We start from the raw sequence: 23,937 nt of genomic DNA, 5'->3' as shown, positions 1-23,937 counted from the left end.
TAGACTAGCATCAATTTCCTTGCACTCTCTTAATATCAAGCTATTTTTATTTAATTTCTGTACATAATCATTACTAAATCTGAGATGAGTGAACTGAAAAATGCCAAATTAGGGTTCAATAATCTCACAACATGGAATTAGAACTCAAATTTATTTTTACTAAAAGCTTGGCCTCTATTTTAAGGTAAACAAAACTAAATTTGCATGATCTTTTCCAACATCAAAATCAATTATTTCAGATCATCTACTCCAAAACCAACCCATTTTTTAATGGCATCATTTACTAGGTTACAGAGGTTTCAGAAACATCTCATGTAGAAAATCTGGGATGTTTTCGTTTTCAGATATTAGATTAGCTATCCTCTTTTTTAAAAATTTAAAGTCACATTATTTATCAGATGAATTTTTAATTTTCCCAGAATATACTTGTTTTCTCTGAAACAACATGAGATTGATGGTCATTCTACTCTCTGCCCAGAATGTTCTTTCTCCTAGAGAGGCACATGGCTCAGGTACTCATCATCTGTAGGTCTTGACTCAAATGTCACCTTCTCAGAGTATCCTTTCCTGACCATCCTTTTTAACATTCATCCCAGGTCCCTCTTCCACCCGACAGCATTAAATGTCTTATTTCCCTGGTTTATTTTTCTTCATAATATCTAGCATTCTATCTATCTAAATATGTATTATATTTATTTATACCCCACAGTAGAATGTAGGCTCCAAGAGAACTGGAATATGTGTCTACTTTTGGCCATCACTATACTGCCTAGGAGTATCTCTGGTACTACAGTGGGAGATAAATACATATTTGTTGAATAACTATTGTATAGAGGCAATTCAGTTATTGCATTTCAGAGTGAGTTTTATTCCTTTATAAGTAATGACCACATTAAATAATTTTGCAGACTTAAAAAGCCTGTTTTTCCAAGCTCTGCTGGCTAATGAGGCCACAGTTCACTAATCATGAGCAGTCACTAAAGTCACTACAACACCTGTGATGCATTGCTGCTTTTACTGCTTGAAGCTGGCTCGTCCTTGGCTGACACCTTCTGTTTCTTGTTCATCCCTGAAAATATCAGCAAAATAAAAATTTAGGGACAAAGCTGTCTGATGCAGCTCAAAGTACAATCCACCTACTATGCAAAGTTCCATTCTAGGTAAAGGTTTGATCACATCAGGCTAGAGACAGTAACAAAGGGCTGTGCCCTCAGCACCTGAGGTGGAAGATCAGTGGGTTTTGGAGTCCTGGGAAAGTTGTTGTTGTTATTATTATTATTATTATTATTTTGCACTGAAAGCAAGGACAGAAAATTCTTCTGCATAAAATTAATATAGTTTAAAAATTATTAAAACTTGATTTTAAAAGGCTTTTAGAACCTAACTGTCATTCCTACTATCTGGCTAGGAGAAGGAGAAAATAAAGGGTGGGAAATATGAACAATGTCAGAAAAATATATTTACATTACAAGTTAACTTTTCTGTTGTTATTTGTTGTTAAATTCTATGTAGAATCTAACATTTCTTCTAATTAAAACAAATTATATGCTCTTTTTTCTGTAATATTCAGAAATTTTAGCTTACTCTGTAAATGCCATAATTTCTTACTGTGAATATTTTAGAAAAGCAGAACTAAAATACCCATGTTTTAGAATATGTAGATTTGTATCTATACTTTACTAGAAAGTGTTCATCTACTGTTACATCAGAAGTTGAGATAGGTGTTGATTTTTGTAGTTGTTTCAGCAAATGGCCTAATGAGATGGGGAAAAGCCTGTTTACAAATTTGTGAAGTACATTTATCCAACTTTTTCAGGTCTTCCAAAAAGGTGCTGGGGTGGATGGGGACAGGTTGAGGAGAAGGCCTTAGGATTTCAAATGCATTTCTAACCAAAAAGCAAGGGTATATATGCAGAGAAGCTGTCCTGTTCTCTTACACCTACCCTTTCAGCCCTTAAAATCAACTACAGATGTTACATCATCTTACCGTAGTGATTCTTACATTTGTCTCAGATCAAGAGCCCTTCAGGAATTTGAGGAAAGGTATGTACTCCCTCTCCAGACAAATGCACATATACACAGACAAATTTTTACATCCATTCACACGGTTTGTACCTTTCCTCAATTCTTTCCATGAACCCATCGAAGGAGTCTATATACCAGTATAAAAAACAGAAAATCACAGTACTTGATGATTTGCTGTGTTTTTTCTTTATCTATGCTGAGAATGTACTTATTTATTTCAGCTGGTTTCTTAGCTTTTTATTTTGTAGTGTTTTAGCAAGATTTAGAGTCTGATTTTAACCGATTTCTTCTTTGTTACTCCATTTCCTATCTCTACAGTATCTTACACTTCCTGATATTTATTTTCTTAGTGTTATTTTGGCATATGTATTTTCAGAGATCACTGCAACAGTATTTCTTTGCTAACAAGAGAAGGAGTCTAATTCCTCAACACTCGAATATGAGTCAGACTGTCTCAGACCTGCCAGTGCAGCCCATCCATCAACTGAGTGCCATTCAGTGGATACTTCAAGGGGCTAAAGAATCACTTAGCCAGGTCCCATCCCAGATTGCTGACCCAAAGAATCTATGAGCATAATGAAGCTGTTATTTTGCCCTAAGGTTAGGGTGCTTTGTTGAACAGCAATAGTTACTTGAATAATTATGTTTTAATTTTTCATATATTTCTAATTTTTCTTTTTTTATTTACATGCAACCTTCTAATTTTTTAAAGTTTTCTTTTCATCAGCATTTTACCATTTATCAATGTTGCTGTTTTCTTTTAGTATTTCTAATTATAAATCTGGTTTTAAGCGTTCCAAGTTTCCTATCACTGAGAAACAACTTGTTATGGTTGGAAGAACGTGAACTTTGGTAAATAAATTAGGAAGTTCTTTTTAATGTTCGCTTAGTTATTGACCTTTCTTACTATCCTTTCCTATAACATGAGGATATTAAGACTTACCATTCAGGCACCATGTGAATGACATCTCCTAAAACGTGTAATGTGATCGCGTAAACACACACACACACACACACACACACACAGAAGCACACAAGCAAAACTAATTACATATGCAGTTATATGTATATAAAACCACTTAAAAGTGTGAAGGAACATACGCAGAACAATGAAGCTGTAGTAAAAGAGAGAAAATTTTCATCTGCTACTTCAAAAATTCTATGTAGCTTGAATTTATACAATGAGCATAATTATTTTATATTTAAACCAGAATAGGTTAGTTGTTATATAAATCATACTGATCATTGTAAAATATTCCAAAAATTTTTAAAGTGTAAAGAAGAAAACATCACCAATTTCACCAAGGATAACTAATGCTAATAATTTGGTGATCATTTTTTCTACATTTTTAACTCATCAGGCTCCTGCACAGCACAAGCTTTCAATTTATTCCAAAGTATTCTTTCCCACAATCTCACCAAATTTGCAAAAAGTTGTTAACAAGAGAGATGATTTTGAGGGTGTTTTTCTACTTCTAATGTTTCCATAATGTTCAAAGCTTCTTTATGGAAAATATAATAATCCAAAGATAAGAAATTAGCATGATATAGAATTACACTTAAAGATATTATGTATGTGTACTTTTCAGGGCCCTACATAGTGCTTTGCATATACTACAGTCTCAATATTCATTTATGGAAGGAATAAATGTAAGAAATATTAAATATTTTTTTAAATTGATAAAACATATATTCTATCTTGTACACTAGGGAGAGTATTATAAATTCATCTTGACATTGTAAATTTAATAAATATATATATAATAAGGCACAATAGAAAGCTGTGCATAGAGTATAAACAATAAGAAAATTAAAATCTAATAAATTTGACTTTAGAAATGAAATACAGGATTACCTGAGTAACCAAATGATATGCTGGACATTGGACTAAGATAGATTCCACTTCCATACATTGCACCATGGAGCTAAGATGGGAAGAGCAGGAGAGAAAGAGAGAGAGAGAGAGGTCTGTTCATGGTTTAAATGTTAATATTTGACAAAGCAATCAGTTTCATGTCAGAACATTCAGTCTTAGAAAAAAATGACAGAGCTTCTATTCCAAGGTCTAATTTGAAAACAGTACTAACAGCCTTGTGCTTAAAACTCAGAGTTTATATATGAAAAAACGATATCTAGAGGAAAAAGATTCTTGATAAATATTTTCCATCCTACCAGTAATAAAGACAATCACTTATTATAAAGTACACTAGCAGGCCTTTATTTTAATGGATCTAAAATTTTAGAAATTAAACTTGGTCTGAAAGACACAGTAACACATTCTGTTTAGGATTTATATATTAGTGTATAAACAAAGCGTCCTGCTCAGATTTTCATTAAATAACACTTGTCATCCTGTTCTTATCCTTTGTTACATTTTTGAAGTTATATAAGTTTCACTAACCGAAACTCTTCAACTGGTCTAAGAAACTATACTCACATCAACTAAACTTCTTATTTTCTTTGTGTTCTGGGCCCTCACACGCTATTAGTATGAACTATTGAATACTAAACGCATTTAACACTTAACATTTAATTGAATCATCTAAAATGTCATTGTAATATGAGATCTAGCTCAAGTGACTGGGTTAAGCATCCCATTTTCTTAAGTCCTTATGCTGTCAGATGAAAAAAAATTCAGCTGCGTGAGAGTGAAGTGAAATGTGCAGGTTGAAAAGCATAAATAAAGATGAAGATGACAGCCACGATATCCTGCTAACACCAAGTACTGTCCTGGAGGCAGAAAAGCAGGTATTAGATGGCTCTCTAACATCCAGTCCACTTATTTCTACATTTTATTCTTCAAAAGCATTCATATTGAGGCCCAGTACTCAAGAAATATACGCTGAATTAATAGAATGCCTCTATGATTTTACTTTGTGCATAATGTTTTTCTACCTAAGTTAAAAGTGTGATTTGTTTTATTGTTTTCTTATAGGAAATTAAACTCTCTTTTCTTCTTTTTTTTTTTTTTTGTTTTTGCTTTTGTTGAGACAGTCTCGCTGTGTCACCCAGGCTGAGGTACGATCTCAGATCACTGCCACCTTCACTTTCACCTCCTGGGTTCAAATTATTCTCTTGCCTCAGCCTCCCAATTAGCTTCGACTGTAAGCATGTGCTACCAAGCCTAGATAATTTTTTTTTTTTTTTTTTTAATAGAGACAGGGTTTTGCCTTGTTAGCCAGACTGGTCTCAAACTCCTGGCCTCAAGTGATCTGCTAACCTCAGCCTCCCAAAGTGCTGGGATTACAGCTGTGAGCCACTGTGCCCATCCTTTCCCTTTTCATTGTATTATCCATTTTGTGTTTAGATAATTGTGTATAGGTCAGTTCTGCTTCAGTTCTAGTATGCCTACTATAAATTCCATATAATGTTTTACTCACATGCTTCCTCTTTTGCAAGTAAAAGCCTAACATCAGGGTTGCTTACTGACTCTCAATTCTGAAGAAAAATGAGGTCTTGTTAAAGCATTCAGAAAATTTACCTGCAGTCGTGTATTAGAAGCAACAACCAGACCATTCCTCAGGATGGAGTGCCAGTTTTCAATGTGCGAGCCACTAAAAAAACAGACGGAAGGGAAAAAGCAAAACCAGAGAATTAATTATCTTCAAAGTGGTCACAATATAACAAGTCATGATGCCTGCTGAAGGTTCTGGATTGCTAAATCAAGTATTATGTAGTTGACTTCATAACCAGATACTGAATGACCATCTATTGAATGACCATCTGCTGAATGACCATTTACTGAAAGACAGTGATATCTTCCCCATACATTTCTGGAAAACTGGGTGGAGCACACCCCCATAACATTAAGCCTTACTCACTGAAATGCAAAGGTGCTTCCAAAGAGTTTTTTAGCAGCTCTAAAATTGGATTCTTTGGCTGGTGGACTGCTGAGAAGGAGGAACTGATGTGGAGTATGCATAAACTTCAATTGCTGCCATTTAAAATAAAGAAAAACAAAAACATATAAAACTTAACATATATTCAGGCTGATGACAATTTCAAATTTTATTGGCTTAAGAATTACCCACTTTCAAACTATAGTTTTACACTAACCACATTAGCAAGCTAAATTGTATAATGTTTTACAAACTCTACTTAAGTGGTAAGTCACATGGAATTGCAAATATGAAGAACAATTCTTTGGGCAAATGGGAAAGGCGTAGGAAACAGACAATCCAAAGTCATTTATATTTAGCTTTGGAATACAGTACGCATTCATGTTTAAGCAGATCTGCCTTCTTAATTACATTTCTTTTCACACTTTTATTATTGAGTGCCTAAGTATATACTGGCTATTCAACTGGGGAAATATTCTGGAGTTTGCTAAGCAGAAAAGTTTATAAAACTGCAAAAATTCTTATTATGCTTTATTTGCATATATTTATAAAATTGAGAACTTTTGCATATATTTATAAAATTGAGAACTTTTGCCTACATTCAAATATAGTCTCCTGCTTGGTCATGGAAAGAAATGAAAGCAGAATCTTTTGGATTCATAGCTTGATAACATCCATCTTCTAAGTGTTTCCCTTTCTCTTACCAATATAGTTATACAGGAATATAAGGTACAGGAATCTCACATTTAGAGATTCATAGGTGGCAAAAATGAGATTTTTTTAGGTATAGCTCCTAGGTGATGATCAGAACTGAAATCCACAGTCTATTAGCTTTTTACAAATTATTATTTTTTAAGTTTACTAGGCTGATAAATAAGCTGTCTGAGGTTAACAGCTTCTCAGTTATAGAAAAGTGGAAATGTGCCAGCATCAAACTGACAATGATTACTAAGCACATTAACTTCCTTCTGCTCAGTCTCCATATAATATTTTTCAATTGCTTGTGGAATGACTAAATGATTTCATATCGATGTTTTTATTTACTTAAAAGGTCAGGACAACAGCCTCAATTTGAATTTGTTATCTGGAAAGATTTGGAGCTAGTGAACAAATGGCTATTTCAAACTAAAGAATGAGATTTAACCTGGGTTTACTTCTATTCCTGGAGAGGCTGGCTGAAAATCACAAGGTAGGTTCTCCCAACTGGTAAGTACTCCTCCCATTTCTGTATGTATATGTAAAAAAACAAAACAACTTACCCTGTTAACTGGCAGTTTCACAATATGTGATCTATTACTTGATATAACCCTGAAATTAAAATGATCCATTAGTCACAAATATATGCCAAATATATTTAAAGTTCTTTTTCTTAGTTGACAAGTGATTAAAACTTATTTTTGCTGTGCCATAAACTAAACTTGGAAATAATTTCATTTAGTTGCATAATTTAGGTTTGCTTCCTGAAACAATTTAAAGAGCTTATGTAAGAAAAAAGATAACATTTTAATCCGAGAAAACACACTAGAAAGTCGTTCTCTAAAACTTAAGACATAGTTTTTAATAAGCATAACCTCAAATATCAGCAAAATGAACATTTGAACATTTCTGAATGTACTTTCAAATAATGATAATCCAAATACAAATATGAGCAGTGAGTCATGGATCTGCTTCTTTTATTTCTCTCTTAAATTACTTAAATTAAGGATACATTCTTATGAAGCTTTTTTTTCTTTAAATATTTGAGGATCTCTTTGAGCTGATATATACAACGGTTTATATACAAAAATCCAACAAACGTAGACACTGCAGTTGAAGAAAATTAAATTCAAGTATCTGAAAGGAATTGCTCCATACTTTCAGCACACAAAATAAGTAGGGAAAAGTACACAAAGTTTTGATAGACTCTCTTCATATTGAAAGAAGAATGACTAACAAGCTGAAGGAAATTATCACAAGAATTAGAAGTTAACCATCTGACTGCAAGGAAAAAAAGAAAGCAACCAGATATCTGCAATTTTTACCTTCAATCTGAATATAATAATGAGAAAAATTTTAAGGTCACAATGGAAATTTAGTGTTATTTTACTTAAATCTGTCAGAATTTAGTAACAGATCATAAAAGATACAAAGAAGGAAGGCTTCTATACCTAATTTTTGTTATAATCTTGTTAGACTAAATTAAATACGTATTACACAATTTTAAAGAAGTGAAAGTTAAGTAATCAGAATCTTGAAGAAGCCAGATTATTTTGCATCTGCCCACCTTTACATATTTTTTAAAACTTCCTGGTCGCAGCCTGGTATAAGTGCTTATTCATATCAACCTCTTTTAAGCCTTACATTTTTATTACTGTATGGTAAATCTCATGGAGTTGGAGTTTTCAAAGTTAATTCAAAGAGACATGTATATAAAAGCCTTCTAAGGGATGCTGAGTAGAAACTAGTTTCTTCATTTTGCAAATGAGAAACAAGAGAGGAAATTATTTGAAGTAGAAGGGGGCAAATTATTTGAAATGGGCATCACAGCAAGGTGACTTTTCAAACTACCTCTCCTCTTCATAGTCTAGCCCTCCTTCTAGAATTCATGCTGGGATAACACTGTATCCCTCACCAGGCTCACTCTGAAACTGTGCATCTCCTGCAGTGAGCAAGCAAAGAGTTAATCATATTTATACTGCCCTTGTTAAGGGGGCAAAATATAAAACATTTATTTTGGATTAGAAAGATTTCAATAATAAAAGTTGAAACGCTGAGTTTGATCACTTAGTCTTCACTGAAGTAGAAAATTAAATGAACCAAAATGCTTTTGCCAGATAATCTAGTTAATCACATCTTGAAAACTATAGGCAAACTGCTGTCAAATGCACTATTTATCCCTGGTAGTGCGTGTGACAGCATTCTCTTCCCCTTGTGATGTATACGTTTTAATTAAAGTGAGAGTCATTATGGACACTTAGGTTGTAAAATCACTAGGTCTCATAAGCTTGTAGAACTGTAGCACTGCAGGGCTTGTAAAACAGGCATTTTTTTTTTTTTTTTCTTAAAGCAAGCAGTAGAAAGGGATGCTGTTTTCATTATGAGGAAAACTAAAATTTTATACCATTGCAGTAAGGGATGAGCAAGGGGGTCCTGTTTATCCATCTGTTTCTTGATTTCCAGATATGGTGCCTGAAAAAAAATCATAATACTTCTTGATTTTTCATAACAATTCATTTTTCCCTTTTTACAAAAGGAAAATCACACCAAACAATATGCCTAATCTAGTAAGACTTAAAATTTTATGGACTTAACATGGGAGCAACAACAATTATCTTAGTCTTTTCTCCCAAGATGATGGGAACCATGAACTTCCAAGCCACCAAAATGACTTGTCCAAACACTGTATTAAAAGACTTGTCCAGATTTTAGCCTGGCTTCCATTTACACTAGGCTATGTCCCTAAAGATGACCACTCTCCGGCCCCCTGTTGAGTGTCTGCTCAAGAAAACGTGAGGCTGCCAAGCCACAAAATGTATACTGAACCAACCCACTTTGGCAAACCATGTTTGGTAATTCTCCACTTATCCCCTTCTGTAACTTTCCATTTTTACATAACTCCCCTAGTCCCATCTTCTTTTCCTTGCCTTTTCACGTACTTGTAGTGCCTTTTGCTTCCTCTCCTCTGCCTTTAAAAACTTGGATCACCTTTGTCTTAGTTGAAGTTGAGCTCAGTTTATGCTGCAGTCTCTCTCCCCCACTGCAATGCTCTGAATAAATCTTTCTTGCCACCTTTACAAGTGTCCTGTGAAGTTTCTCTTTCACAATGACCATTTTTAACTGATAACTAATATGAAAGCAAAGCTTGTGAGAGCTACCACTCATGCTCATATCTGCCAGTCCAGACTTAGGAGTAGATCTTTACATTAAAAATTGGACACAATTTACCTAAGACGAACCCTCCCTTAAAAAGTATTTAATGGGATTTACCCAGACAACCATTTCACAGAACGAAGAGCAATCTCTCTGTGACAATTTAGGGCTATGTACAGGTCAGTATATTCTAGAAAACAGCATAGTATAATGTTGTATTTATTCAGAAAAGTTTAAAGAATTTGACACAATGAAGCCTGACAGTTTCCCTATGAAGCACACATTGGAAGAGGGCACGGCATTACTAATTCCACCTTGACACCAAAGCACCAAGCAATTAAGCAACTTGCCCAAGGTCACAGGCCACATTCATTGACAAGTCAGTTATACAATTTTGGCCTCTAACTTCCTAGGCTGACGCTCAGTTGTCTACGTTGCCTCCTATTAAAATAGCTTACGCATGACCCAGAATAAAGAAAGCAATTTTTGCAGAGAGCTGATTCCACAGTCAGAGTTTGTAGCTATTTTTAAATCCAAGAATAATCAGGGTCTAGGGTATAGTATAAATACCTTATACCAAATTCTTTTTCATGACTAAAAATGTTTGTATGACTTAGTGTAAGATATTCCAATACGTTCTTTTTTTCTCCTAGGTAGAAATACATTTTATTGTTTTCTTTACCTACACAGATAAGGAGTGTTTATCTGAGAAAGAATTCAGATAATACAGAAAGGTACTGGCATAGAAAAACAACCCGAAGGGATGGTGATTTTTTTTAAGCAAAAATAGCATTTGTGAATTAAAGGATCTCTTGTTTACTATTTGCCAGACACACACTATTTACTGAGTGAATGAATGAATATTTGACTACATGAATAAATGACGATCAAAAGAATCAAGAAACAAAATGGAAATGGAAAAATGTACATTTTAAGTACTCTCTTCCTACAGAGGAGTAGAGATAACTCTGGGAGTTGGTGGGGGGTGGGGAGAAAGCAGCATAGCAGCTTAGTGGGCCCTGGGACAGAAGGATTCCACTATTCCCTCCCCAGAGAAAATAAAGGACCCAGGGTGATACTCATTATAGGCCTGCAAGAGTCTCTAGGGCAGTGCAGTCCTTGAAACCACTACATGCAAGCTGCACACATAATGTGTGTTCTCAATCTCGGATTATTAATTTCTACTTGCAATGATGAGTTTTAAACCTCTCTCCAAGTCTTTGACAGTGGAAAGGTCTCAATAATTCAACAGTGTGTGCTTTTCCAAGTGCTAGACTATAGCCTAGGGATGTGTTGGATTTTCCTAACAAACCCTGATCCTTGCTCATCAAACTATTTCCACCAAAGCCTCCCTTAATGACCAAAAACATAAACATACTCTCAGGGAGCCTGGTATCTTCCAAAGTGGTTTTGGGATTTTGCATTACATAAAATATATATGGAAATTTTCCATTTTAAAGAACATTTCTGTTTTTATTTTAATACTCAAATGATGTTTTGAAATTGCTACCATCAATTAAAATTGACAGTCAGAAAGATGGTACCAGATTTAACCTTTGCCTTAAAATATCCCGACATACCTACATGTACCCAAGCTCTTGCTCAAGTTTGAGGGCAGAGTATTAGGAGTACAATTATCTTATAATTATCCACTTACTTTCCTGAAGTCACAGTGTTACATACTAGAACACTGATGTGATTTAATTAAAACATCTTAATACAGCACAAATTTTTAAATGAATTTAGTTATACCCTGTATAATAGAAAAGTCTCCATTTCACTACATAGCTAGAACTCTCAAACATTTTAAAAATATACTGTACAAGACCAGATGATATACTTACTTGTGTCATTTCTCTGATAGACGTTATGCTATCCAGTGCTTTCATTACTCGATCATAGTTCTTTTTCTGTTTAATGAAAAAGTAATGTTAAAAAACAGCATTTGCTTATAAGCTGTTGCAAGTCTATTTTTCACTAGAGAAATATATTATTTCCATATGTGAATTTTCCCTTAGGGTCAATTTGAAGGCAATGACTGTTTTGTGCACATAAAAGGGAAGACTATTATAAGACGGCTCCAGGACTTCAGTCAGAGAAAAGGAACAAAGAAAACAATGCCAATCCTTCTATAAGTCATGGGAGAAAAATCTAGAAACACAAAAAAGTTATGGGGCTCCTGATTCAGGCTTTCACCACTAAAACACTAAGCCATAATGAATAAAGTCAACATAGAATCCTTCTAAAATATAAAAACCCACTTCAAATCTCACAATTGCTTTTATTTTATTTTGACTTGAATATTGTTAACAAAACAGTATGGCTGAGAGTATGCAAATGATAGCATACTGTCATGTAGCTGACAATTCATTTTCAAGCAAGATCTAAGTATGTGTGCTGTTGCCATTTATGAAGAAATAAAGTTCTCCTAAGAAAATTGTATACAGTTGTTTCTATAAAATTATTTCAAGCTGAGTAGTAATAGAAACTGAGGCAATTTTAGCTCTTATGCAATTTGAAAGTTTTGTAATTTCAAAAGGATTCTGCCTTATCTTTAGGAACATTTATAAAATTGCTTCCTTAAGAAAGGCAGGTCCATTAACAATATGAACTAAACTTTCACTAACCTTCAGACAGCTGAGGAGGAAGAAGGGAAAGGGGAAAGGAGGGTTGAAGTGAAAATGCAGAAAAGAAAGGAAAACTTGTCTCTTTACCTATGATCTTTAAAATCAAAATGAGGTTATGTAAGTCAGAATCCCCAAAAATATATGATGAAATTAAAATACTCATGGATATGCTTGATGAGATAGAGACTTAGATAGAAAGAGGAAACCTAAGGAGACTACAATCTCAATGTTGTTGTTATTGTTAAAGAAAACTTTGTGATTGGTGTGCCAGGATAACAACTTACCCTGGGATTGAAGGCCAACATCTGAGGATCATTAGGATCTACCACAGAAGGATATGGCTCGAAAATCACAACTTTTCTAGGAGATTCCAACGCAGACCTACACATGGATACTAGTAGATCTACCACCTTGAAATATACACATAAGATAGTTATTACCCTTCAGGTTTTATCCAGTGCTTTGCCATTATTTCTCCCTCTCAAGGTAGCATAAGTTAATGAGGAAGATCCAGGACTGCTACCAATCTCTCAAATGGATAATTCAAGACTTGAGACCATATTTGACCAAACTTGACCATCAATTCAAAATAACAAATGTGTGCTGCCTCTCATTACTCACAACTTAATATCTCTTTTTCAAGGGCACACATATGCTAGCATTGTTCTATGCCCTATGGTAAGACAAGGCACAAGACAGACAAGTCCCTGCTCTGGTGCAGTTGACAGTCTAAGGGAGAAGATACACAATAAAATATTAGTTAAACAAGTAGATTCTTCAGTAGAATTTCTGATACTGTTACATGTTACATTAAAAAAAGTAGGCAACAGAGAATAATGCAGAAAGGGACACTGTTTTAGAGTGGCTAGGAAAGGTGGTGAATCTCAACAGACCTGCATGGGGTCCAGGAAGGAGACATGCGACCATCTGATGTTCCAGGTGAAGGAAGCCCCATGTGCAGGAAAAGACTTTGGCATGATCCAGGAATAGCTAATTGCCTGACAACATCTTGCCCATTCCTATTCTCCTCTATCAAAGCCCACTAATGACCTTTGATTGGCTAAAGACAATGGCTTTATTCCTATGTTATCCTATGATTCTTCTGCACACTCTACTAGGAGGCAGTATTATATAGGAGTTTGATAGCACGGCTCTCCTTTCCAATCTCCAAAACAATCTATTCTGGCCAGTGAATAAAGAAAAATGATACTGTCTAAATGGTCAAGAGTTCATCTGAACAGACATACCTACAACGTGAACACACGTGACTTAATAAGGAAGCAGCAGGTTTTAAATATATATATAGGGAAAGCTATTTCTAGAAAATCTTTAGACAGGCATTTTAAAAATGCACAGTAAGAGGGGACCAATTTTTGATTCTCCTGCTTTTAAGAGAGGAGCATTGTGACCTAATGACAGTAGGGCTCACTATGTTGTGTGGGTACTAACAAAACACATCCACCGAATCATAGCATTCAGAATTTCCAGTGACCTAAAATAATTAGCAACGCTCAAAGCACCAGACATAACATGTCCCGAGTACATAGACATGCATATCCACAAGACACACTCAGAAAACATTAGAATGGAAAAAGCTAATATTCCTGACACACTATTTCATTTATGTGTATGTACGTAAATACATGCATACATATAGATAGATATATGCAAGAAGTTATATTCCAAGCAATAAACATAATAAGGACATAAAAAAACTCTCCTTTTTGTCTTCCACTCCCAACCTCACATTCCTTCTACCCTAGAGATGCACATTAACCCTGATACAGATTGTTTTCAGCATTATCTGGTCTCTAATGAAAACCCAAACAGGAACTCCTGACAAAGAAGAATCGGTAAGATAAAATAGCCTTGTTGGGCGCGGTGGCTCACACCTGTAATCCCAGCACTTTGGAAGACCAAGGCAGGAGGATCACCTGAGATCAGGAGTTTGAAACTAGCCTGGCCAAAGTGGTGAAACCCCATCTCTACTAAAAATACAAAAATTAGCCGGGCATGGTGGCAGGTGCCTGTAGTGCCAGCTACTCAGGAAGCTGAGGCAGGAGAACTGCTTGAACCCAGGAGGTGGAGGTTGCAGTGAGCCAAGATCACACCACTGCACTTCAGCCTGGGTGACAAGAGCAAAACTCTATCTCAGGAAAAAAAAAAAAAAAAAAAAAAAAAGATAAAATAAGCTTTTCTGACACCCTGTAGGGAGGAGGGGAATGACACAGATGGATACGCTCTCACTAAAACCCTTTAAAAATTATGTCTCGCCATTCATACAGCCAACAGACACATGAAAAAATGCTCATCATCACTCGCCATCAGAGAAATGCAAATCAAAACCACAATGAGATACCATCTCACACCTGTTAGAATGGCCATCATTAAAAAATCAGGAAACAACAGGTGTTGGAGAGGATGTGGAGAAATAGGAACACTTTTACACTGTTGGTGGGATTGTAAACTAGTTCAACCATTATGGAAAACAGTATGGCGATTCCTCAAGGATCTAGAACTAGATGTACCATATGACCCAGCCATCCCACTACTGGGTATATACCCAAAGGATTATAAATTATTCTACTACAAAGACACATGCACACGTATGTTTATTGCGGCACTATTCACAATAGCAAAGACTTGGAATCAACCCAAATGTCCATCTGTGACAGACTGGATTCAGAAAATGTGGCACATATACACCATGGAATACTATGCAGCCATAAAAAAGGATGAGTTTGCGTCCTTTGTAGGGACATGGATGCAGCTGGAAACCATCATTCTTAGCAAACTATCACAAGAAGAGAAAACCAAACACCGTATGTTCTCACTCATAGGTGGGAACTGAACAATGAGATCACTTGGACTCGGGAAGGGGAACATCACACACTGGGGCTTATCATGGGGAGGGGGGAGGGGGGAGGGATTGCAATGGGGAGTTATACCTGATATAAATGATGAATTGATGGGTGCTGACGAGTTGATGGGTGCAGCACACCAACATGGCACAAGTATACATATGTAACAAACCTGCACGTTATGCACATGTACCCTAGAACTTAAAGTATAATAAAAAAAAAAAAAGAATTTAAAAATTATAGTAAACTTTTTGATTGATAATCTAATGAAATAATAAAGAGAAATAAAATGCAGTGCATGATCCAACCAAAAAAAAAATTATGTCTCGCTAATAAAGCAATTGAAGCTTTATAAAAGTCCATGCATTTTTGACCAATATTTTTACTAGTATATCTAAGTAAATTATAATGTAATAATGGGTAGTAAATTTAATTGGTAGAATATTTCTGTTAATATATGTCCTAGCCTAATTTCAAAAAAAGAGTGTAACTACTGTGACTCAATTACATGGGATGCACCAAAGTTTCTAACTCCATGCTTACTTCCAGGATATAGCGCTAATGCCTGGAAGCAGCTTCTCAGCAAGGGATATTTTCATCTTTTTGTCTGAATAAGGTCTTATGACTGGCTTTCACCAGATCATCAGTGGAAAGGGGCTGACCTGATGCAAAGAAAGGTATGCCTTCCTCACTTTCTCTACTATATGGCATAGTGTAAAAACTACGTGATGGAAGGGGTCCAGTTCACCCAGTCACTACACAGGAAGTGGCCCACAAAACATTCTAGGCCGGGCGCGGTGGCTCAAGCCTGTAATCCCAGCACTTTGGGAGGCCGAGATGGGTGGATCACGAGGTCAGGAGATCGAGACCATACTGGCTAACATAGTGAAACCCCGTCTCTACTAAAAAAAAACCAAAAAACTAGCCGGGCGAGGTGGCGGGCGCCTGTAGTCCCAGCTACTCGGGAGGCTGAGGCAGGAGAATGGCTAAACCCGGGAGGCGGAGCTTGCAGTGAGCTGAGATCCGGCCACTGCACTCCAGCCTGGGCGACAGAGCGAGACTCCGTCTCAAAAAAAAAAAAAAAAAAAAATTCTAATTGGAGTATGCGAATGACAAAATGCCACCATGTTAAGCTGCTGTGATTTATGGTTTATCTGTTACAGAAACTAGCATTAGACTTTTTAAGAAGAAAAGCATTTATAATACAATTTGGATTTATATTCCTTTGCATATCTTAATTTTTCCAAATATCTCATGGACTAAAACAACCACTTTAAAAAATAAAAGGCTGGGCGTGGTGGCTCACGCCTGTAATCCCAGTAATTTGTGAGGTGGAGGTGGGAGGATCACTTGAGCCTAGGAGTTCAAGACCAGCCTGGACAACACAGTGAGACACTGTATCAAAAAAATAAATAAATAAAAATATAAGAGAGGCTGGGCATGGTGGCTCATGCCTGTAATCCAAGCACTTCAGGGGGCTGAGGTGGGAGGATTCATTGAGATTAGGAGTTCGAGACCAGCATGGCCAAGATGGCCAAATCCTGTCTCCACAAAAAAATACAAATATTTGCTGGGTGCAGTGGCGTGCACCTGTTATCCCAGATACTAGAGAGGCTGAGGCAGGAGAATCGCTTGAACCCAGGAGGCAGAGGTTACAATGAGCCGAGATTGTGCCAATGCAGTCCGGCCTAGGTGACAGAAAGAGGCTCTCTCAGGAAAAAAAAAAAAAGAAACAAACAAACAAAGAAAACAAACAAAATAAAATAAAAATATAAGTGAGCACACAACTATGACTTCTCTTTTTTTTTTTTAATTTTGGCCTAAATGATATATTTCCCCATTCCCAACATTTAAAATTAAAGATTCTAAATAATATCTTAGTATATATGATGCATGCCATAGGCAACAAGTTACACACATATATCTGCTTTCTTTGATTGAATAATATAACTGAAGAAGCAATTTGGAGGCTGACTTAGATACTTGGGATGGAAATGCAAAGAAATATTAGGTTTAGGCAAGAAAAATTAGGACATTTGGTAAGTGAGGATAAAAAGGTCTGTGAATTTACAGAATCAGGTGCCTCCAAAGGACATTACATTACCTACAATTCAACTGGCAGAGCAACCCTCCCCACACAGACCCCTTTCAGGCATGAAAGAAAGGCCTCCAAGCTCTTGCAAATGAGAAAAATTCAGTCATTAGTCTTTAGCCATTAGTCTTTTACTAACTGGAAGTCCATGTGACTAAGAAAGGCACCTACAGGAATAGCCTACGGGTATACAGTATAGTCTAAAAAAGGAAGCAGATTCAGAATTATAAACCAATCATTGTCCAATATTGCAATAGTAATTTAAAAAAAAAAAAACTCTCCTAAATGAGAGGCCAATATCTAAACAAATAAAATGGAACTATTCTGTTGAAGTAGTATTTGGGGTGCTGGAATGGTAGCTGCTTGGGCCGCAGGACACTGTTGTTCCAGGTGAGTCCCCTGCAGTGATCCCAAGGAATGTCTTTGCAGTCCCCAGAGCACCACTTAAAATGCAGGGGTAAACTGAGGCAATGAGACTCTGAGGTGGTTTCTTTTTGTTTAGAAAAAGAAGTTATTTCCCTGTAATCCTTAGGATTAAGACCAGAATACTGGGGCATCTGTTTTAAAAAATAAAGTATGAAAAAAATGCTGTCTTTGAAGTAGAATTACTAACTTTCTGATCTTTGGATATTGATTTTTAGAATTACGTCACGAAATTGAGCTGATCAAATACTTGTGCTTTATATCAATCATTATATAATTTGAAATTCATTTCTATTCAAAACCATTAATTTTAAGATGTAACAATGATTTTAAAAGGCCAACTATTATTCTATCAGCATACCATACGGTTAGCATGCTACTTTTCCTTCTAATTTATAATTTACTATTTCTAGCCTTTAATTTCTTTTTTAAAGGGAAACTTGCATACAGTAAAATGTGTAAATTTTAAGTACACTATTGAAGAATTTTTAACATATATGTACATACATAAATCTATATAAATATACATGTGAGCATATTCATACAACATACCCCTTGTAAGGTTTAAATTATTTTTACATAGCTATAAATACCATATATATTAAAGTGCCTTTTTTCTTCCTTTTAGCAATATTATTCCCAAGGGACAAGAAAAACTTTCACATTTAAAAAGAAGGATGGAAAAGAAAAAGGCTCTCCATAGTCAGATACAATTTAGTAACCCTCTAAGTATAGGCTAGCTATTTTCTTAGTTTTAGGGATGCTCAGAACCTTTAATATACAAATGTGTGCATGTTGGGTGTGGGAGAAATACAAAGCTATAGTTTAGAAATTTATTTTAATCATGGAATCATTTTTTTCATAACATATAAGACTAATATTCTACTGTTTGTATTATTTGTTTCATTTATAATTCAATTATATGAAAAATACTGCCCTAAATATTTCATCAGGTGGATGCATCATAGTTTTAGTTAATCAGTAAAATGACTAGGCTAAGGGGTGCTTACATTCCTAAGCTCTAGGCTACCATCTGTATTATTTAACTGTTGTGCCTTCATAAGCCTGATACACTGCCTCAGGCTGTGCATGTTCAATTTTACTGTCCTATAGTTTGTATTAGTAAACAATTTTTTAAAACTAGGTATTTGTTAAGCTATCTGGAATTTGTTTTTGCACATAGTGTAAGGTAAAGCGCTAAACCAATTTTCCCCCCAGCACAGGCCATTTGTTTCGACTTCACTTACTAAATAACTCTTTAGTAAGTGAGGAGGTGAAACTTACTTTTACATTAAATTTATTCATAATTTGATCCATTTGGGGGATAATCTGCCGTTGATCTGTCACACTATTCTTTGCCAATACTATATTTTGTCAAAACGTTATAGCACTGCATATGTCTCTGTATGTGGTTGGTCTAGCCTCTCTTAATCAATGTTCATTCATTTTTTAGAGTTTTCTTTGATTTTTTTTCTTATAGATGAATTAGTAGTTTAATCAGGTTCTTTAAGTGGGGAAAAAAAAACTCGAAATTTTGATGGAATTGCTTTTCTTCCTGTCTCCTAAACACTGCTAATGTAAAACTGAACGTTCTCTTTTTATTACATATTCTGCCTACTATCTTTTCACCTAAGGTTTAAAAATAAATTGGCTTCCATTTTATGGCAGTATATCTTTACAAATAAATTTTACATAAAGCATGCAAGAGGGTTTCAATATTTCCACTTCACCGTGTAAGAAGAAATTACAATTATTTTTCATACAATAGAAAGTTGGTTTAATTTCTCTCCTTGGCAATCGCGAAATGACAAAACACATATTAGATGAAGAGAGAACATCTAGTTTACATATAAAAAATATCAAACGCCAATTTGCCACTTAACAAGAAGTTATCAAATATTTCCCCCAAAGAATAGCAGAATGAAGATAACTAGTGGACTGGAACATATTTTTCAAAGCAAAATAAGAAATAATTAGTATCCTGTGTTACTACCTGAGCTCCAGTTGCTATTTCATCAGCAGCTTCATTCATTACTCCCAGGGTTTGAAAAGCAAACACACACAGCTCCCGTTCACACACAGTAGGCTACAAAAGAAAAGGGAATCAATATTAATCACAAAACTTTTTCCCAACTCTTAATTTCAAAATTAAATTCGTGACATTTCACATAATAAATAGAAAATGCAGTTTTAGTGTTTTTTAAAAAGGAAATCATACCACTTTAACAAGAAATAAATTCTTACATTTAGGTAACAATTAGCAGAGTCATTTACTAATATAGAGTCAAAAATATTATTAAAAAGATCCTTTTCAGTTAGTTTTAGACACACTCAGAACAATTTAGCAGTAAAAAATTCCTTAAATAGGAAAATTTATCTCTCGTGCTTTCATATACATTTGCACATGAGATGTATAGAAAACATAAATACCTAAGCTGGTGATATAACAATAAGTGAGTTTAAATATGAAAGCTGTATAAAACAAACATATGAAAGAGAATTCCACTTTGTCCTATGAAATTTTGTTTGTAAAAAACAAAACAAAAAAAAGGCATGATTCTGTTTACTTGCTACCCAGCTCTTGAAAGATTTGTTTTGTTGCAAACACTTTTGACTTCAATAACCTCGTGAAGTCAACAGCACTGAAATATACACTCTGCAATTACTTTGGAAGAGCTCTCATCTTTCAAATCTAATATAGTGTCATCCCTCTGATTTATCTTATCTCCCGTTACATTGCATTAGGTAGCTGATGAAGCCTAACACGATGCAATCCATGGTGCCTCTGCACAGCAGACAAAAGGCATTTGTTAGTGCCACTGCTCCTACGCTCACTTCTTTCAGAGGCCAACTTGGTCTCTTGCTTAACCAGTGGGGACGTATGGCCCCATTCTGAACATAAAGGATGTTCAGAATGCGTGGCTTTGTAGATAGAAAGCCACATGCGTGGCTTTGTAGATAGAAAGCTTGACCAATTACAAAGCTTTCTGGTTGACTTTGCTCCAAAAAGGATTTTAGGGGAAAAAAATGAATCTATATATTTCCTTTGTCAGACTTAAAAGTGCATTTGATTCCATTTTCAGAAACTTCTGAACCATGAGAGGAAGTAGAGAAAGTTCTTCATCCAGACTCAAGCTATACACTCTGCAATATATATTTAGATATACATACAGCAAAATGTTCAATTTCAACAACTTTTCCTTTAACTTGAGTGTTTATTTTTAACCTTCTCCAATTTTTTTGTGTATCTATATGTGTATATGCTTTACCCTCAATTTTCCCCATGGATATTATATTGCTTCTTTTGTTCATTTTCTGGGGCTTAGAGCATGGTATGATCTGAAATAAGGCAACCACTTACTGCATATTTATGATAGTATCAAACGCTATTCTGGTGCTTGAATACAATGAAACAGTACACAAACAAGAATCCAAGGAGAAGATAAACCTTAGATATCATAAAAGGCCCTGGGAATTTATTTTTATATCAGCTACTGAGGAAGTAAACAGTGACATGTGAGTTAATAGGTGCAGCAAACCAACACGGCACATGTATACATATGTAACAAACCTACACTTCATGCACAGCTACCCTAGAACTTAAAGTATACTAATAATTTTTAAAAACCCAATGCAAATAAAATGAAATAAAATATCTTACCACATGAGATTGAAAGTTCAAGTAACTTTCAATCCAGGAAAAATGTCAAAGGAAAGGAAAAATGCAATAGACACAGTTTTTATTATAAATCTCTATCAATACACTTTGTTACCAATCCTAGGTATTCATGTGACATTCTGGCTCTGTTGCAAATGATTTTTAGCAATTTCACTGAGACCTCTCTATTTCCTATCATGAATAATAAATAAGCAAAATTTCAGCACCTACTATAATGCTTTTTTTCTGCATTTCTGTTTCAATGCCCTCCAACCCTGATCCATTTATATTCAAATCTTGAAAGCTCTAAATCGGCAAGATGGCCGAATAGGAGCAGCTCCAGCCTCCAGCTCTCAGCGCCAGCGACATAGAGGACAGGTGATTCCTGCATTTTCAACTGAGGTACTGGGTTCATCTCACTGGGGAGTGCCAGACAATCGGTGCTGGTCAGGTGGTGCAGCCCGACCAGCGAGAGCTGAAGCAGGGCGAGCCATCGCCTCACTTGGGAAGCACAACAGGGAAGGGAATCCCTTTTCCTAGCCAAGGGAAACTGAGACACACAACACCTGGAAAATCGGGTAACTCCCACCCTAATACTGCGCTTTACCAAGGGTCTTAGCAAATGGCACACCAGGAGATTATATCCCACACCTGGACAGGAGGGTCCCACGCCCACAGAGCCTCCCTCCTTGCTAGCACAGCAGTCTGAGATCTAACTGCAAGGCAGCAGCAAGGCTGGGGGAGGGGCACCCGCCATTGCTGTGGCTTAAGTAGGTAAACAAAGCCGCCTGGAAGCTCGAACTGGGTGGAGCCCACCAAAGCACAAGGGGGCCTGCCTGTCTCTGTAGACTCCATCTCTGGGGACAGGGCATAGCTAAACAAAAAGCAGCAGAAACCTCGGCAGAAGTAAATGATCCTGTCTGACAGCTTTGAAGAGAGCAGTGGTTCTCTCAGCATGGAGGTTGAGATCTGAGAACAGAAGGACTGCCTGCTCAAGTGAGTCCCTGACCCTTGAGTAGCCTAGCTGGGAGATATCCCACACTAGGTGCAGACTGACACCTCACACCTCACCCCTCACACAGCGGGGTACAACCCTGAGACAAAGCTTCCAGAGCAAGAATCAGACAGTAACACTCGCTGTTCAGCAATATTCTATCTTCTGCAACCTCTGCTGCTGATACCCAGGCAAACAGGGTCTGGAGTGGACCTCAAGCAATCTCCAACAGACTATAGCTGAGGGTCCTGACTGTTAAAAGGAAAACTAACAAACAGAAAGGACAACCACACCAAAACCCCATCAGTTTGGCACCATCATCAAAGACCAAAGGCAGATAAAACCACAAAGATGGGAAAAAAGCAGGACAGAAAAGCTGGAAATTCAAAAAAATCACAGTGCATCCCCCCGCTCCAAAGAAACTCAGCTCATCGCCAGCAACGGATCAAAGCTGGATGCAGAATGACTTTGATGAGTTGAGAGAAGAAGGCTTCAGTCGATCAAACTTCTCAGAGCTAAAAGAGGAACTACGTAACCAGCGCGAAGAAACTAAAAATCTTGAAAAAAGAATGGAAGAATGGATAACTAGAATAATCGATGTGGAGGAGGCCATAAATGAACTGACAGAGATAAAAACCATGACACGAGAAATACGTGAAAAATGCACAAGCTTCAGTAACCAACTCGATCAACTGGAAGAAAGAGCATCAATGATTGAAGACCAAATGAATGAAACGAAGTGAGAGAGAAGTTTAGAGGAAAAAGAGGAAAAAGAAATGAACAAAGCCTCCAAGAAATATGGGATTATGTGAAAAGACCAAATCTACGTCTGATTGGTGTGCCTGAAAGTGAGGGGGAAAATGGAACCAAGTTGTAAAACACTCTTCAGGATATCATCCAGGAGAACTTCCCCAACTTAGTAAGGCAGGCCAACATTCAAATTTAGGAAATACAGAGAATGCCACAAAGATAATCCTCAAGATGAGCAACTCTAAGACACATAATTGTCAGATTCACCAAAATTGAAATGAAGGAAAAAATGTTAAGGGCAGCCAGAGAGAAAGGCTGGGTTACCCACAAAGGGAAGCCCATCAAACTAACAGCAGATCTCTCGGCAGAAGCTCTTCAAGCCAAAAGAGAGTGGGGGCCAATATTCAACATTTTTAAAGAAAAGAATTTTCAACCCAGAATTTCATATCCAGCCAAACTAAGTTTCATAAGTGAAGGAGAAATAAAATCCTTTATAGAGAAGCAAATGCTTCGAGATTTTGTCACCACCAGGCCTGCCCTACAAGAGATCCTAAAGGAAGCACCAAACATGGAAAAGAATACCAGGTACCGGGCGAGGTGGCGGGCGCCTGTAGTCCCAGCTACTCGGGAGGCTGAGGCAAGAGAATGGCGTGAACCCGGGAGGCGGAGCTTGCAGTCAGCTGAGATCGCGCCACTGCACTCCAGCCTGCTTTAAAAAACTGCTTTGAAGTTCATATGGAACCAAAAAAGAGCCCGCATTGCCAAGACAATCCTAAGTCAAAAGAACAAAGCTGGAGGCATCATGCTACCTGACTTCAA

At 36.3% G+C, this 23,937-nt stretch overlaps 1 protein-coding gene across 3 annotated transcripts in view; it reads right to left on the bottom strand.

Moving 5' to 3' along the window:
* The window catches only part of PARP8 (poly (ADP-ribose) polymerase family, member 8), a 185,590-nt gene that overhangs the window by 12,706 nt on the left and 148,947 nt on the right, over positions 1–23,937 (bottom strand). For all 3 annotated transcript variants that reach the window (XM_011939338.1, XM_011939339.1, XM_011939337.1), the window contains 9 exons: positions 19,710–19,802; positions 12,625–12,750; positions 11,558–11,623; positions 8,965–9,032; positions 7,124–7,172; positions 5,847–5,959; positions 5,507–5,579; positions 3,881–3,950; positions 996–1,069 (listed from right to left, as the gene is read on the bottom strand). In XM_011939338.1, coding sequence (XP_011794728.1) covers positions 996–1,069; positions 3,881–3,950; positions 5,507–5,579; positions 5,847–5,959; positions 7,124–7,172; positions 8,965–9,032; positions 11,558–11,623; positions 12,625–12,750; positions 19,710–19,802 — 732 coding nt within the window. The remainder of the gene's footprint in view (positions 1–995; positions 1,070–3,880; positions 3,951–5,506; positions 5,580–5,846; positions 5,960–7,123; positions 7,173–8,964; positions 9,033–11,557; positions 11,624–12,624; positions 12,751–19,709; positions 19,803–23,937) is intronic.

Source organism: Colobus angolensis, unplaced genomic scaffold (assembly GCF_000951035.1).
Source record: "Colobus angolensis palliatus isolate OR3802 unplaced genomic scaffold, Cang.pa_1.0 Scaffold180, whole genome shotgun sequence".
Classification (NCBI taxonomy): domain Eukaryota; kingdom Metazoa; phylum Chordata; class Mammalia; order Primates; family Cercopithecidae; genus Colobus; species Colobus angolensis.
The sequence above is the reverse complement of the archived record's forward strand: the minus strand, read 5'-3'. Positions and strand labels throughout refer to the sequence as shown.